Source organism: Trachurus japonicus, chromosome 4 (genome assembly GCF_045865225.1).
Source record: "Trachurus japonicus isolate A0001 chromosome 4, Traja_1.0".
NCBI lineage: Eukaryota > Metazoa > Chordata > Actinopteri > Carangiformes > Carangidae > Trachurus > Trachurus japonicus.
The window spans coordinates 30,722,292-30,740,980 of NC_140910.1; the positions used below are offsets into that span (position 1 = coordinate 30,722,292).

Here is an 18,689-nt window from a genome sequence, read left to right on the forward strand (position 1 = left end):
CCAACAGTGAGTTTCTTGATTTGTTTGAAATGTGCAGTATAAATAAAATTTGATCCATTAACCAAAGATCCTCTACTATAACAAGATGGCTCACTACAAGCTGTGCCAGCTACACTTCCTGTCTCCTCAGTGGGCGTGGTCACCCGTCCCCCCACCTCTTGCTTGATGAATTGATGAAAACGGTGTGTATTTTTGTTTTTAGGTATCTTGGTCATATTAAGTTATATTTATAATTTGTTTATTTCAAAATGTAGATTGTAACATTAATGTAGACAACTGTTTTATTTATTTTATTATGTGTTAATATTTATCTTAAGGGTCCACAATGATGCTATTTACGTGGGTGATCTAGAAATTTCCTTAAATTATTGAAAACACAGCACTTACTCGTTCGCCAACAATGCAGAGATGTCAGTTCTTGGGCACTTTTGCAATACCCATATTCAGCCACTAGGAGGCGCTTACTCTCATTCCAGCACTCTAGTGCTGATCATCACATGACCTCTAAGCAGCTTGAGACTTTCAAATTAAGAGTTGGCTCTTGTTTGAGACTTAAAAGAATAAGAGTAAAAGATAAATAATATCTTATATAAACATCTATTTTTCATGCTGGGAGGAAATAATAGACATTCAACAGTTTTGTAAAATGCTTTAATCAAACAGTGAAATCTGATTATCAGATTATTGATCATGTATCATCTTCATCACAGAAGACGAAGCTGCAGCCGCTCACAGAATGAATATGTTGATGCCCAGGTTGTGTCGGGACGGCGAGGGGCAGGAGCCGGCGGCCGGGGCAGATCTGGGGGAGGGGCGTCGCTCCACCACGGCGCCCAGAGAGCTCCGGGGAGACGGGGAGACGGGCGAGTCTGAGGCGGCTCCGGGGGAGTGCACGTGCTCATGGGGGTGCAGGTGTTTGTGGTCGTGCTGATGCCCCGTGTGGCCGCCGTCGGCCTTGGCGTGGGCCTGCTCCTCCACGACAGCGGCCTGCAGAGGAAACACAACAGTGGTTAAAGGGATAGTTGATCCAAAATTGAAATTTCACTCATTATCTAGCTACTCACCCTCATGTGGACTAAGGGCTGGGAGAAGTTTCAGAGTCCTCCGTGGCTTCTCTGAGTTACAGGGGGTCTCGGCGTAGCAGTGCATGTCCATATTATAATGGTTGCAAATGGATACCAACTGTCTTCGTAACAAAAAGACACACCAAAAAACATCCAAATACCTCCATGCTGCTCGTATGTAATGTCCGTCTTGTGTTGAAGCCCCGAACTGCGAAATTGTCCCCAAAAGAATTAAATAAGTCTATATTCTAAGCTTGTTTGTAGCGGAAGCTTCTCAAAGCTCCTCTTCCCGGTTCATCAAATTTGGACGAACCGGGAAGAGAAGCTTCCGCTACAAACAAGCTTGAAAAATAGACTTATTTTATTTTTTTCGGGACAATTTCACATTTCGGGGCTTCAATTCAAGACGGAAATTACATACGAGCAGCATGGAGGTAGTTGGATGTTTTTTGGTGTGTCTTTTTGTTACGAAGACAGTTGGTATCCATTTGCAACTGTTATATAGACATGCACTGCTACGCCGAGACCCCCTGTAACTCAGAGAAGCCATGGATGACTCTGAAACTTCTCCCAGCCCTTAGTCCACATGAGGGTGAGTAGATAATGAGTGAGTGAAATTTCAATTTTGGGTGAACTATCCCTTTAACGGTTATGAGACAATGTTCACTTTGTTACAGTAAAACTGAAGGAGTGGGAAGTCAACGCAGTGACCTGAGGCTCGTAGATCTCACACTTGACTTCGGCAGGATTCCTCTTCTGAAACAAGCCGTCCGTCTTTCCAGAGAGTCTGAAGACAAACTGGTCCTCAGGCTCCGTGTGGGAACCATGACAGAAACCTCTGTGCTGAGAGAAAACACACAAACATGTGGGCTTAACAACTCGTTAGGAGGGCAAAGCTCAGACTTGAAGTGTGAAGACGTCAAAACTCCAGGGTCAACAGGGGCAATACAAAGGGGACCTAACTTCCTAACCCTCCTCACGGCCATGTGCATTTGTTTTCAACGAAGCCGGTGAGAAATCAATCAATAGCGGTGGATGGATAATATCTGTGTCTGTTTGGTTTCCCTCATCAAACTCATCAAATACACAATCCAACAACTCCAAAACGCTCTGGTGGACAAGTTGTGACCTGCACATTCACCACGCTATGAGATAATAACAGAACGTTACCAGACAGAGTTGTTTTAGAGGGAAATGCAGAGACTGCTTGATGAAAAACTGCCCCCGACGGGAATGCGCATCAGCGGTTTTGCATGAATTTCCCTCTAAAACAACTCTGTCTGGTAACGTTCTGTTATTATCTCATAGCATGGTGAATGTGCAAGTCACAACTTGTCCACCAGAGCGTTTTGGAGTTGCTGGATTGTGTATTTGATGAGTTTGATGAGAGAAACCAAGAAATCCCATGAGCCTCCGTAGCGTAGCTCTGAGCAGCTCACGGCTCTGCTCCGCCGTTCTAAAAATAGCTTGCACTGACAATTAAAAGTAACGAACCTACTGCTATGACTATAGGGATTATGGCAATGGGCCAATTTGCCAAAATGTTGAACTATCCCCTTAACTGTTTGTGTAGCTATTTATTTTGTGTAATTATTCATTTACTTTATTTTTCTTATGTTCCACTTGTTGATCTTGGATAATCTTCAAATAAATTACAAGATCGTTATTTGTCATTTTATATTATCTCTCTGTCACATAAACCAGCACTGACACATTTATGAACTGGATAGTTTGGCTCAATTGGAACAAAAATAGTGATAAATTCACGTTTGTGTTTTGATTATTCATCACATGTATCAAAATTAAAATACTCACAGCAAACTGACAGTCCATCGGTTTGCAGCTGCTCAGTTCACTGACGTCCGTTTCCCTCGAACACACCGTCTCCACGATGGTGAACTCCACAAAGTAGGACGGGCCGATCACCCACTGGCGCAAAGTGCACAGAGACTTTATAATGTAAACAGCAGCACAGAGCAGAGCAGTAAGAGAGTTTAAACCATCACAGTGCGGAGTCGACCTGCAAGCTGGCCTTGGTGATGTTCTCCACTCTGAACAAGTTGGACAGACCGCTCTCCTCGTTGAACTTCTGCAGGGACAGGTTAGCCGTGTCCTTGACGACGGGCTCGTTCACATCGTCCGCGGTGGGACAGTCGGGACAGTTTTGCACCACCGCTGTGGAGGGAACTGATACACAAACACACAAGGTCAAGAAGAAACTTAGAGCTCGTCCACACCAATAGACCGAATCGCCTTGTTGTTTACAACTACTTCCGGGTAGAAAACCAGCACGTAATTTGAATGAGATCAATAGTAACGAACGAGAGTTTAGCTATAGCTATATCATATTTTTCACGCCCTGTCACCGTTTAGACAAGTCTGAAATGATTGAAGAAACATTACTATTTCTGTGTGTGTGTTGCTATATGTGGTATTTATTCAGTTTGGGGGAATCACTGTGTCTAGAAAGTAGGGCTGGGACGATATGCTTTTCTCCCGATTCGATTCTTCCACGATTTTTTGGATGGCGATTCGATTTAAATTGCGATTCTACGATATTGCCGATTCTCTCGATTTTTAGTCTGCATTTTTAACATTTATTTGCACACAAATACTGTAGGAGCCTATAAATTAACATACTCCAGTATAAAGTGAACTTAAACAATTTTCAAAACCTGGCCTCTCTGTATGTAAAAAAGGCGAACAAATGCACATTGCACAATATTAAAAAAAAATTCAAAGAAAAACAAAATTCAAAAAAAAAAATCGATTTTTGAAAAATAAAAAAACATTTAAAAATCGTCAAAAAAGATATCGCGATATTTATGTGAATCGATTTTTTCTCCCACCCCGACTAGAAAGCATCAGTGGCTGCAGCTGACGGGGACAGCTAACGGCAGTAGCTAAGCTAACAGTGGTAGCTAAGCTAACAGCTAATATCAGGACGTCAGCTGTTAAAACCCTCCCGTTGTCAGACACGACATGAAACTACTCCAGTTAGCTCAGTCGGTGTAACTAAGATATCCGCTGGAGAAAATATTTTTTCATGGACCGTTTATTGAGTCACTGAGTTATATATTAGGTAGCTAACGGTTAGCCCGGCTAATCTATGATAACCATGGCTAATTACAAAAATCGTGCACACAGAAATAGTAATGTTTGTCCAATCATTGGTTTTATAAACTTTACAAACACCAGATAGTCTAAACGGTGATATAGTGACATGAAAAATGAGATACATATAGCGAAACTCTCGTCCGTCACCATTGTTCTCATGCTGGAAGTACGAGGCGATTCGTTCTATACTACAGGTCTCAGTGAATCTGTTTTTTATCGTTTCGGCAAAACAATGTTTATGGGGGGCATCTATATTTTTTTGGAAACGGGTCGAAGAATCTGAAAACGCTGCCCCAGTGTTTTGCGGCTCCGCTCCGTGCAGGACAGGAAATCGTGTACAAAACACAAAACAAAACATCCAGTTAATTGTTCAAAATAAAACTTTGAAAGACCTTGGAAACGTTGTACTAGGCTGAGGCCTGAAGTCAACAGGTGAGAGGTTTTCAGACACCATTTCTTCCCGTTGACACCATGAACGAGGAGATACTGACTGTAAAATCACAAAATAGGCAGATCAACAGGTCAGCACCGAGTTGTTTTCCTACTACTCCTCTAGAATAAATAAACTGTTTTCGGTTTTGTTGTTCTCTTTATAGAGACTACAGCCTGCTATGTTGCGTGTGTGGCAAGGTGAAGAGGGCCCGGGCGGGGATTGAACCCACACCTCCCGGGTAGGAGTCATGCGCGCTTGCCAGTCACCCAAAGGGACATCCCCTTGGCCAAGTAGCCAGGGCACATGATCAATTGGAGGCATAGTGACAGGAACCTCAACTGTCACATCTCTCCCCCTCTTTTCACAAGCACGTCCTCGTGCTTCCGCGCAGGCTGCCACACATTAGGAATCCATGGACCCACCCCTAGTACTACATGGATCCTGCCAACAACGCCAGAATGTGGCAAGGTGAAGAGGGCCCGGGCGGGGATTGAACCCACACCTCCCGGGTAAGAGTCATGCGCGCTTGCCAGTCACCCAAAGGGACATCCCCTTGGCCAAGTAGCCAGGGCACATGATCAATTGGAGGCATAGTGACAGGAACCTCAACTGTCACACGTGGTTATGACTATGAGTGAATTCGTGAGATCCTTGCGATCGGCATCCAGTGGGATCCCAGCGGATCGACTGTCATATTTGCTCTGACACGACTCCCAGTCAACATTTAATTTAAATACGACTTATAATGTTTGGAGACTGGAGTTTGAATACAGCGGGGGAGCTTTTCGTCTTCTTTTCTGTTTTTTTTTCGGTGCATAGTATGTGTGGCAGCGCACACTCCACACAGGCCTGGTGTAGCCTATGTACTACTGTGTTTCAAGTGGTTTTCTGTGGATCCATGTGCACTTCTTGAAACAATGACGTGTTTAAGGAAAAACTTTTTTCAAAACGAACCAGAAAAAGTTCATTTTGGGTCTTACCTTTACGAAGTGAGCAGGTGTAGCTGTGAAGTTTGACCTGAGTGTCAATGTGAGCGGACACCTCACACTCTCCGTACACCTGAGGGACACGCACAGACATATCATGTATTTAGTTATTGTGTCAGTTCTTGTTCATATCATTGGCTTTCAGTTGGTTTTCCATTTTCCTGCACCACCCAGCAACTTCATCACACTACTGACTTCACAGGTTGGGTTGAAGGCTCTCCTCATGGTTTTAGGCCCAGTCCTGTTTCTCCTCCTTTAACACTACACTGCAAAAACTCAAAATCTTTCCAAGAATATTTGTCTTATTTCTTGTCAAAATGTCTCGTTTCTAGTCAAAACTAATCTCTTTTCATTTAAAATGAGACTTGTCACCTAAAAATTAACTTGTTTTTAAATCTTTTCACATGTTTCAAACAAATTTGTACTTGAAATAAGTAAAAAAAATCTGCCAGTGAAAGCAGGTTTTTTGTGCTTGTAATAAGAAAGAAAAACTTGCCCCACTATCAGATTTTTCTACTTATTTCAAGTGAAAATATGCTTGAAAGAAGTTAAAAAGTGTCTAAAAACAAGCTGCTTTTTATGTGATGAGTCTTATTTTACGTAAGTATAATGAGATTGTTTTGACTAGAAATAAGACAAATATTTTTGGTAAGATTTTGAGTTTTTGCAGTGTAGCACTTGCTTTCAAGTGGCCTCCAAAGGGAGAAACCACCTTGACAATGAAATGAGAAGTGTTTGTTAGAAGTAAAGAGGAGAATTCCAATTCCATTACCCAACACTGTATTGGACAGAACACATGCTGGGTTATTTTGACCCAACAAGTTGGGTTGGTTTCCTTAAGGCGAGACACCCCAGGTGAATAGGGTAAAAAATTTAACTAACAGCTATTGCCATGAAACTTTCTATGTTTATTACTTAGATTGAGACAATTATTTTTTGTATTACATGTTTTCTTAAATATTATGCTTACATATGGAAATTAGACATTATATAATTAAATATGCGTGAATTTGTGTACATTTCCAGACCCGAAATCTGAAGATTGGATAAAGCCACTTTCAAAATTCTTGTTTTATTTTGTTGACATATTAAAGTCAAAAGTTTTTACAGAGGGGATTTTGAATATCTCTTTTTATCACTTTGTAAATGAGAAAATACTGTCACCAGCCCTAAAAAATCAAATTTCGCCCTGTTTTTAGGTATAAATTGTTGTATAAATGAGGCTGTGAATGATATATCAACAATCCCCTCTGTAAAAACCTTCAGAATATAGGCAGGAATACAACTGGAAGGTTTGGTGTCTATAAGTGCTGCTGAACTGGAGATTTCGGGTCCAGAGTATAAGAAAAAGCTCATTTTGAGAAAACGGCCTTTAAAGATTCTATTGCAAAAATTCCACAAATTGGCTCTATGCACAGCTCTACTTCCTGAACTTCAGGCAGCTCCTTTGTTTCCTGTGTTACATTATTGGACAAATTGATTAATCCAGGTGTGTCTGACCAATGTGACTACTCAGACACACCTGGATTAATCAGTTTGTCAGTAAATAAAAGAGCTGCCTTGAATTTAGAAAGCAGTGGAGCTGTGCATAGAGCCCATTGTTACTGGAAACAAGAGTGTCTGGCCACTGTGAATTTTAAGGTGTGTGGGCCAGTAGGTCAGAGAAAAAAAATAAATAAATAAAAATAAAAGTAAAAATAAGAAACACTTTAGGTGTAGCCTAGTTGGGCTCATCTGTATGACAACCAATGTTTTCAGTTTCTCTCTGTCTGGCTAAAAATCATCTCTGGCCCATGTCAGTGTCACATCCGTTTCACCTCTGTCACTGAGAAGTAAACTACTGCACAACACGTGATTCTGAGGATCGATGTTCATTTTAAGCCCTGTACCAGCGCAGGGACATATTAAATCTCCGATCAGTTCATTCAGACGTCTGATGTGTAAAAAAAAAAAGCCACCGCTGTGTATCGCGCTGGTCTCCGGCGGCAAACACTCGTTTTTTTACGGGTGACAGCTTCCGCGATGACGCACTTTGTAAAGGGATCTTATGGCTCGGTGAGTTTCTGTGCTGTGTCTTTTGTTGTCTAGCAAGTGAGAGTTGCTGTTTTATTTTACGTGAGGATTTAAATCGATTTCCTTTCCCCGTTTTTAAAAGTCCCTCCGCTGTTCAGAGCGCATCACGTGATGCTTCTAAACGAATCACGCTGTCGGAAAACGACACCAGCCAATGAGACCCTCCCTCGTACTTTTACGATTCGTCACTGGTACAAAGGAAATGACCATTTTTGGAACCGACACATTAGTGCAGGAGAGAGAGAGAGAGAGAGAGAGAGAGAGAGAGAGAGAGAGAGAGAGAGAGAGAGAGAGAGAGAGCGATACCTGATATGACAGGAGTCTGAACAGACGCGGCTCGCTCCGCGATAGAACGCTCAGTTCTGGTGAATTTAGGAGAAATCTACAGGCGACACCAGTCAAAGTGAAGTAAAATAAACACCCATAATGTGTATTTTAGACTATTTTTTTGTATTAGTCTGAAAGAAGACATGTTATGGAAGCAAAATAGCCCAAAATCTCAAAATTGATAAGTGCATGAAAAAACGATGTTTTTGCCTGCCGTGTCTCGCCTTAAACCAACAGTTGGGTTGTTTATACAACCCAGTTGGGTTGTTCATACAACCCAGTTGGGTTGTTCATATAACCCAATTAAGGGTTCACATTAGTGTTGTGTCGTTCGCGAGTGATTCGTTCAAAGGAACGAATTATTTAAGTGAACGTACTGACTAGAATCACTTCCTGACCTGATTCGTTCCTTTCTCAGTTCAGTAGTTGAGCTCAGCAGCGAGCGTGCAGGCCGACAGTGGAACTGCTGTGTGGTCTGTGAATCACTGAATGACCTGCGAATCTGGTGGCGGAGACTCTCATTGCGAGGGAACGGTGCGTGTTCAGTGATGCGTTCACTGACAGTCGGGGCTGAGGGCTCCAGTTCACTCTCTGTGTGCGTCGTTCACTGCATGTACTGGGGGCTGAGGCCGCCCATTCACTCCATGTCGTTCACGAACGTACTGACACGGTGATTCAGGTTTGCGCTGCCACTCACTCACTCATGATTCGCAAACCTACTGCACACACAGAGCACCAGAGAACTGCTGCTGCAGACTTTATTCCGGTTCACGTACTGTGCTGAATGTGGCGCTGTGTCACTCACTGCCTGGCGTACTGCATGCACAGAGCAGAGGACTTGATTCACGTATCTGTGTAGCATCATGTTAAGTGAATGTTGTGAAGTGATAATAATGATAATGATTAAGTGAATGTTCACCGTGTAGTAATATTTGCTGCTTCTCCCGCGAATGTCTCTGTACTGTACACTGTACTACGCACGTCCCCCTTTTTTTTTTTTTTTTTTTTGCATCGTCCCTTACAGAGAGGGCGGGGGGGGGGGGGGGGGAGTGATTCGGTGAACGAATTTTTTGAACGACTCATTTTAAGGAACTGACTCTAGTGATTCTGTACAGTCAAAATAACTGCCGATCCCATCACTAGTTCACATTGACTACACTGCTGGGTTCTTTTAAACCAATCAAGTTGGGTTGCTAACTGAAGCTAGTACTCAACAGTGTGTCACAAACTTGCACTTAACAACTATATTGTGGCAGGCTAGGGTTCTATTTAACATTAACTCAAACAGAGACTAACTTTAGATCTTGTAGCAGCTCCTGTGCCTCATACACCACTCAACTACAGGGAGAATGCTGTTTATGATCCTCAGAACACACAAACTGCACTCAAAGGAAGGGAGACCACAAACCAAAGAAACAAAAGAAAGGCCAGCAGCACTCGTGTCCTTCTCATTGTCTTTTATTTCATACTGCGTCGGCGCTTAGCACAGACCGGTTTCGACAACGTCTTCCTCAGTGTGCAGACTGAGGAAGACGTTGTCGAAACCGGTCTGTGCTAAGCGCCGACGCAGTATGAAATAAAAGACAATGAGAAGGACACGAGTGCTGCTGGCCTTTCTTTTGTTTCTTTAAGTTGATCTTTTGGCCGTGCACCTCTTTAGTTTGTTCCTGAGAGTTTTGTTGGAGAGTGCGTGTTTTTCTTTGTCTGAGACCACAAACCAAAAACATAACTTCACTTATGGTGTCAAAGTGCTTATTTCCATAACAGTAACTGTAAACTGAGTAGAACATTGAATTAGTAAATTAGTGTGTAGAACAGTATCACTAAAGATTGTGTAGCTGTAGCAGATAACATCTGTGGCGATATTTAACAGAAATAACCTAAACTTAGAATCACAAACACACTGTCCCAAAGCATGCTGGGAAACTCCTCCCACCGAACGTCAACCCAATGTGTTGGGTAGTCCAAAACAACCCAACACAACATTATAGAAATTATAACCCAACAGCTAATAACTCCATTCCCAACAAAAATAACCTAGCGAATTGGGTTCTCAGAATACCCAATTCAATGAAAATAACCCAATTAAATTAACTAACAGGCTCAACCCAACGGTTGTGTGGGGGAGCAAAAAAAGCGACTAAAATTGATGCAGGCAAACCAGAGTTACACCATGGCTACCCGGCGCTAGGGATAGCGACAACGCTAACCCATGGGGGCAATTCTTTCAACCACAACAAACACTCAAAAAACAATCAAATATCTATGGTACATCATAATATATGGGTCAATGACATGATGTAAGCCAATGTTCAAGTTGTGTGGAATCTTTTCATAAAAGTCATCAAATTTAGAGATGTGACAAATTTGATATTATTTTGTCACATTATTTAGAAAATTGGTTTTAGGATAAGTCCTGCTCAGTGTTTCTAAAATGCATTAAAATTTAAATATACGTAGAAATGCAGCAAAAAAAGAAATCATTCAATTTAGTTATTCAGTAGAAAGTGTATTTTCTATACTTAAAGCTTCAGTTGGTAACAATTATTCAGTCATATTTGCTGGAACTGTCACTATATTCTGATGGTCAGACATTAAATGAGTAATTTAGGACAAAATCCAACTCCTCTGGCTCCACCTACAGCCTGTAATCGTATTTGCCAAAATCCACCGCGCCCGATGATTCTCCACCAGTCAGGTAGAGGGAGCAGGAGGAGCAGCCAATCGCCGCTCCTACACGTCGTGCTATGGATACGGTACATCTTCTGTGGGTGCGTTTATGGCTACTTTGTGTGTGTCTGTGTGTGTGTGGGGCGCTTGGCAGAGGCAAAGACGGTTTATAAACTCTTTGGCAGAGGTTCATAAAGGGACCTGACGGAGTATTGTCTTGAAATTTCCGACCAAGTCGCGGAGTTTACTTTCACTTTCGTCAACTTACCAACTGGAGCTTTAAATCCACTGTAGGTGGAAAAAATATTTAATATTGATCATTCTTTCTTGGTTACACCATTTGACATTTCTGGGGCATTCAGTCTTTTACTACTTTTGTTTTAAAGAAATAGTTCTAATGGCATAAAACCAGCATGAAAACAAAACATACATTTTAACAAATCTTGTGCTTTTACAACACTTTTAAAGATATTTCTGAATCTTCCTAGTCACTGACCCATAAACAGAGTTTACAGCCACACTCTGCTGGGTTTGGACTTTGTCTTGTTTTATCAATGAACAAAAACAAACAACAAAATGTGCAAACACTCTAAACCTAAAAAGTCTAAAATCATTTTCAAGAATCAGATTTGACTTTGGTCTTTGGTTGAGATCAAGACGCCACCCTGTGGTACTCACTGGAACTTCACTGATATCTCTGATTTCACACTGTTTCCATGGTTTCCTGCTGATGATGTGACATTTGGTCTCCATGACATCAATGGTGAGTTTGTAGAATGACCCGTCGTCCTCCTGCACAAACACACACACAGATACATATGCACATTTTTACAGTTTTTCATCTTCTTTCTGCAAATACGATCCTCCTCCAGATGTGTGTGTGTGTGTTTCTACTCTTACACTGCAAAAACTCAAAATCTTATCAAGAATATTTGTCTTATTTCTAGTCTAAATGTCTCATTTGTCGTCAAAACAGTCTAATCCCACTTAAAATAAGACTCATCACATAAAAAGTAGCTTGTTTTTAGACACTTTTTACTTTTTTCAAGCATATTTTCACTTGAAATAATCTGATAGTGGAGCAAGTTTTTCATTCTTAAACCTGCTTTCACTGGCAGATTTTTCTACTTATTTCAATGGGCTCTATGCACAGCTCCACCACTTCCTGAATTTAAGGCAGGTCCTTCATTTCCTGTCTTACATTATTGGATTATTGGAACTGATTAATCCAGGTGTGTCTGAGTAGTCACAATGGCCAGACACACCTGGATTAATCAGTTTGTCCAATAATGTAAGACAGGAAATGAAGGACCTGCCTTAAATTCAGGAAGTGGTAGAGCTGTGCATAGAGCCCATTGAAAATGAATTTGAAACAAGTGAAAATGATCTAAAAACAAGTTAATTTTTAGGTGATGAGTCTTATTTTAAGTGGAAAGAGATTAGTTTTGACTAGAAATGAGACATTTTGACAAGAAATGAGACAAATATTCTTGGAGAGATTATGAGTTTTTGCAGTGTACCTTTGCAGGAGTGTGTGTGACGTCGTAGACTCTGTTGAGGGACAGGATGTATCCGTCCGTCCGGTCCTGGTTGATCTGCTCCAGCGCGTCCTCGGCCACTCGCACCGCCTCGGCGCTGCTGCAGCCGGCCGGCTCGGGCTCGGGCTCGGGTCGCGCTCGTCCCTCCTGCTGCTGCAGCAGAACCACACACAGGAGCAGCAGATACACACTCATCCTCTAACACACACACACACACACAAAACCCTCGCGCTAAGCCTGATGGGAACTTTAATTCCGGCCCTGCTTGCTGAAGCCTGGCGGTCCAGGTGGACGGTTTCAGATCGGCCTCTTTGTGATGAGAAGCCTGACTCTGTGATCCCGGTCTGCTGGACAAACATGACGCGATCGAGCTTCGCTGTGGACTTTGACTTTCCCCTCGCTGCTGCCTGAGGACGAGCAAACAGCTGATATCTGCTGCTCTGCAGGCCACTGGCTGCTCCGTCCGACCCGCAGGTCAGAGTTCACCAGGGGACAGGAGACACAACTGTGATAAAATGCAAGCTCATCACATACAAGCATGTTTTTTTTTTTTAATTGATTAATAGATTCTACACTGCAAAAACTCAAAATCTTGCCAAGAATATTTGTCTATTTCTAGTCACAATGTAATTTCTAGTCAAAACAAATCTCATTAGCCTATTCCTAAAATATATATTTTTAAAAAGTAGCTTGTTTTTAGACACTTTTTACTCATTTCAAGCATATTTTCACTTGAAATAAGTAGAAAAATCTGATAATGGAGCAAGTTTTCTTTCTTATTACAAGCACAAACAACTCGCTTTTGACTTGTTTTCAGTGAAATTTGTTTGAAACAAGTGAAAATTATCTAAAAACAAGTTCATTTTTAGGTGATGAGTCTTATTTTAAGTGGAAAGAGATCAGTTTTGACTAGAAATGAGACATTTTGACAAGAAATAAGACAAATATTCTTGGAAAGATTTTGAGTTTTTGCAGTGTAATGAATAAATCCTGGTCACATACACTCAGAGGTTTGACTTCCTGCACATTATGTAAATTACATTGAAAAAGTCCTGCAACTGAAGTTAAAATTGTCAAATGACTTCCTGTTTTCAATAGGCGTTGCTGTCTGTGAGTGTAAATCAATCGATCAGTCAATCAAACTTCATTTATACAGAACTTTTCCTCCAGATTAATGCTTTATAAGTGTTAAAAGGGCCTAGTATTAGAGACGATTACACACCAACAACAATAACATGAACAGATTAAATAGGAAATAGTTTCAAATGAATAATAGTGTTGATAATAGAAGTATTAAGATAATAAATATAGGTATAAGTAAGAATCATAAAAGGTTAAAAAAAAAAAAGTTAAAGGGAAATAAAAACACACTACAGCTTCATCATGATATTTCAAATGAACAAACTTAGTATCACCGCCTTCTGAATTATCTTTAGCTGAAGTCCAGAGACATGACAAGTACTATGACTTTCAATAACAGGTTGAATGAGTTCCATTTCAAGCAGCTCTTCACAGTAAGATACTGAGAAACATTACAGTATAAACATGTAAAAGTAGCGCTACATGTTCTGTCCCTTTTTGCACAGTTTCACTTTCAGGCCACCAGGTGTCACTGTATTCACATGAAACATCAAGAAACTTTTATCTCAAACCACTTTCCACAATATTTAACAGCAGCCAGCATCTATAGAGTTGCATTTCTGCCACCTTAAGGTTCCATTTCTCTTAACATTACTATCGCCAAAATCTTAATGTGCAGTCCAGTCATACCAAGCAATGCTAAAATCTCCTTTCTTATTCTTAGGTATCTGGATGTTTCATAGTGTGTGTTTTGGACGATTCAAAAGGGAACTCTATCCACCACCATTATGAAAATCCGTTGCCAGCAGGACCCCCCCCCCCCGGAACTCCTAAAGCGGTTGGATGACTCTGAAAGTTTTCCAAACGCATCAGTTTTATAATAAACAGCTGCTGGATCACAGACTCATCTACTCAAAAAGTATCTCTACCTGTATGCGCAAGATTCAAATCATAAATGTGTAAACCCAACTCCATAAGTAAAAAAGAGAACAAGAAAACGAAAAAAATAAAATAAAATAAAATAAAAACATTAACAGAGCATGATGAATATAAAACATGGCATTAAAAAGTCATAAATATGAGATAGAAAGTTAATTTCATTTTAGTGAAATCCATTCAATGGCGTTTCCCAAACGTGGCTTGTGGCTCCCGGTGACGTCAGACTTCACCAGCTGGAGCAGTGTTGTAATGTCAGTGTGTGACCACAAGGGGTCAGTGTGAGCTGCATGTTCACTGTAGCTGCAGTGAACTAAGTTCTGTCATCTGCCTCGTCAAATGATTGTGTGAAAGTAAAAGCTGCTAGCTGTTAGCTACCGTAGCCCAGGCGTCGGTCTCCCGTCAGGTAAAAGCTGCTGTTTATTCCTCAAATGAAGCTCATGTTGTTGAGCCTCTCCGGTACAGTTATCCATCACTGCGGTTCAATTAGCCACTAAACTGCTGGACGCTAAAACCGAGGGGGCGTCTGTTTGTTTACAATTCACGAAGGCAACGTGAACGTACGTGCCGCTCACACTTAGTAGAGTTACGCAAAGGGAGGCAGCGTAGCCCTTGTCTCGCTCCAGCTGTCCTTTCAAAATAAAATGCGTAGAAAGCCCGGAAAAAAAAACAAAAAACTCGTGAGCTGGTAGCGGTGTGCCAGCGTGCCAATGATTATGCCGCCGCGTGCCAACCGTGGCACGCGTGCCTAGCCCCCTGCTTTAGATCTTCTCATGAATCAGCCCTTCAAAATAAAACAAAGGCAAAGAAGAAAATCTGGAGCTCAAAGTAAAAACACATCAATGAAAATAAAACAAACACTTCAAAGGTATAATATGTAGGAATTCCCCCATCTAGCGGTGCGGTTGCATATCGGAACGTATTCTTGATGTTGCATTCACGTGAAATCGGGCAGACGTCAGACAGACGCTGCATGTAACAGGATAAACAAGCGTCTATGTAAACAAGTGGTCCGCCAGCACGAAGCAAAACAATACAGGCGCGACAGTATGTTGTCATGGTGTTGTGGTATTGTTTTACCGTCTTTCTCTGGTGGAGTAAAATGACATCCGGTTGGTTTGCCGACGGCCGTCTGCCTGACTGCACCTGAATGCAACACCAGTGCCTCCGTCCTTCCTCACACTACACAGTGGTGACAGTGTTAACAGGCCGAACCCACAGCTCCGCTGAGTTTCCGTGGTTACCTACGGTCACGCTGCCACTCAACGTAAAAAATAACGATGCAACATGGCCGCCTCGGTTCGGTGCGTCGCCCACTTATGTATTTGTAACGACTTGTAACAACTCATTCTAAGGTACGAGAAAGCTTTCATTTGTATGCGGGTGTGATTCAACTTCAGTGAAATACGTATTTCTGAAAGACATATTTGATTTTTGATAATAAAAAGCCAAATAAGTTACATACTGGGGCTTAAAAAAACCCAGATGTTCTGTATCTGCTGTTTTTCTGGTCCTGACTTTGACAGACCAGTTGAGGTGTCCCACTGCAATTGTTTTTCATTTTTCATTTTTCATTTCATTTCATTTTGATTTATTGTCATGGTATACATTCATGGTATACATTCTTCACAAGTTTGCACAAAATTACATAATGTACACATAGTCACCATGAATGAAAAGGAGCAGGATATAATACCTGCCCCCATGTTATAATTACATTGGCTTACTTCAACACTAATATTATACTCTATTTCAAAATATTAAAGATGATGAAACATAGTAGTGACAAGAAAACAAACAGAACACCACTCGTCTATCTATCTTGTTCTCTTTCTCCTTCTTCTCTTTTGTAGACGCTTATCTTTTCTTTTTTAAACATTTTCTTAAACTGAGACGTACTTGTACAACTTTTCAGTTCCTTGCTTTGTGAATGCTATAGTTTTACACCTGCAACAGAAATACACATTTGTTTTAAGCTTGGCCTTGCAAATGTATGTTTAAAATCAAGCTTCAGTCTGTTGTCCCCTTCCTCCAAGTTTGAACAAGTTTTATAAATGTTCTAGTAATAATATGTTCTTTGCTTTAAACATTATTTTTAAAGTCTGAAGTTCTATTATATCGGCCACTTTCAACAAACCTGCAGAAATAAATAATCTCTTTGAGGGTTTTCTATTGCCTGCCTTGTGAATAACTCTCACTGCTCTTTTCTGTAGCAGAAACAGAGGAGCGATGTTACTTACATAGTTATTACCCCACACTTCCACACAATAATTAAGATATGGCAAGATAAATGTACAGTACAGAGTTCTTAGTGTGTTAGTGTCCAAGACAAACTTAACCTTATTCAAAATATGAATACTCTTCTCCACCTTGGCTGCTATATGGTTAATTTGACTCTCTGTGTTTGTTTTGTGTAACTTTCTCTACAGCGGCTTTCTGTGTCCTCAGCATCTTTGGCTTTTCCTTCTGTCTCCTTGTGTATTAATCATGTCAAACCTCGGCCCTGCGATGCGCAAACGTAAAAAGTAATCAAAATAGCCTAGTTGTTTCAGAACAACCTGGGCTTTCAGAGTATTCAATCTGCAGTGGTGTCATCTGAATGTAGAAGAAGATGTATGATCAGAAAGAGAAAGGAAATAGACTTTTTGCAGTGGACAAACCCTATTGCGTGCAGAGGCAGTTTGAAAAACAGCCTTCATCCCGCCCCCTAGATTGAGCCGAGGTCTACCGGTCGTTGCCAGACTATACATCTTAATGATAGTCTGGCATGTCAGGCTAGAAAAGAGTGAAAACCCTAATAAATGAGAAAACTAACATACATAAAACACTGCCTCATCAACCAAAAATTCCACGACCCCCCTGCAGCACCTCCGCGGACCCCCTAGGGGTCACGACCTCTGATTTATTGTGTTTACAGCTGATTTTCAGGTAACTGTGATGATACAAGGCACCAGAGCATCAACCATCTGGATGTAAATGAACTCTCTTTGACACAGTGTGTGAAGGGGCAGGAGTCTCCTGTTGGACACAGCTGTTTGAGGCAGGACTGCAGCTTCTGGGTGAGCAACAGACTCACCAGTGGACTCTATCTGAAGGCTGAAGCGCCCTGCTTTCATTAGAAAAAGAATTTCATCGCTGTCATTCAGCGTTGCAGAGATAGATGCCAAACAGTAAAAGGCCAAACAGATGGCACTAACCCTACATCCTGAACTACACTCCTGTCCTGTCCCTCAACACAACACCATCCTGTCTGTGCTGTCTCTGGTCTGGCCAGCAGTATACTTGAAGTTTTCATTTTATTAAAGGGATAGTTCACCCAAAATTCAAATTTCATTTTTAATTTTTTAATTTCTCATTATCTACTCACCCTCATGTCGACTAAGGGGCTGGGAGAAGTTTCAGAGTTATCCGTGGCTTCTCTGAGTTACAGGGGGTCTCTCTCTCGGCGTAGCAGTGCATGTCCATATAACAGTTGCAAATGGATACCAACTGTCTTCGTAACAAAAAGACACACCAAAAAACATCCAAATACCTCCATGCTGCTCGTATGTAATGTCCGTCGTGTATTGAAGCCCCGAAATGCGAAATTAAATAAGTCTATATTTCAAGCTTGTTTGTAGTAGAAGCTCCTCTTCCTGGTTCGAACCAGGAAGAGGAGGGAAAAGGAGGGAAGAGGAGCTTCCGCTACAAACAAGCTTGAAATATAAACTTATTTACATTTTTTGGGGACAATTTCGCATTTCGGGGCTTCAATACATATATACATATATTTATATATACATACATACATTTTGAGTGAACTATCCCTTTAAGTATGCTTGAGTATAAGTATAACGAGTATACTATGAACCATGTACTTGTAGCATACTAGAAAGTATACTAATTTAATATTTCTTTGGACTAAATTGGAACATTTTAAGTCTATAAAAGTACACTTTATTATAGGTCATTTTAAGTTTACAAAAGTACACTTCCATGTATACCGCTTCTGTTTTAGTATGAAATGAGTATACTTGTAGTACACTTAAATAAACTACTTTTTGCTGAGGGGGAGTCAGACCTCTGAGTCTCAGCTCAACCAAACAGCCTGACCTGACTGATCCCTGTGCAGCTCAGTGTGTCCCACTTACAGTACGTTCTCGTCCTCCCATCCTTGGACACATCCGGGCGGAGCGTCAAGCGGCCGGGACAGCTGGTACCTGAACGCGTCTCCAGCTTCTGCTGTGACGCTGCAGAGGATGGTGGGTGGTGTCCGAGGTAGAGCCGCAGCTGCTGTAGACGGCTGGACCAGACACAGCCCAACACCTGCACACAAAGACACAAAGACACACACACTTCAATACAGATGGAGCTGGTAATTTTTTATTTTTTGTAACTGAGAATTACCATCGTTGGTATTACATCTGCCACTGTTGCCACTTTCATGTTTTACCTATTATTACTTTATTTATTACTATCAATACTG

The 18,689-nt window shown here is 41.3% G+C and overlaps 1 protein-coding gene across 1 annotated transcript; it reads right to left on the reverse strand.

The window, feature by feature from the left end:
* Positions 1-634: 634 nt before the first annotated feature.
* Positions 635-12,637, reverse strand: LOC146989179 (fetuin-B). The gene is made up of 7 exons (XM_085775172.1): positions 12,191-12,637; positions 11,349-11,462; positions 5,595-5,673; positions 3,085-3,251; positions 2,880-2,993; positions 1,776-1,907; positions 635-987 (listed from the first exon to the last, which is right to left on the reverse strand). The coding sequence occupies exons 1-7, from the start codon at positions 12,401-12,403 to the stop codon at positions 730-732; spliced, it is 1,077 nt and encodes a 358-aa protein (XP_085631298.1). The 5' UTR covers positions 12,404-12,637; the 3' UTR covers positions 635-729.
* Between the last annotated feature and the right edge of the window lie 6,052 nt (positions 12,638-18,689).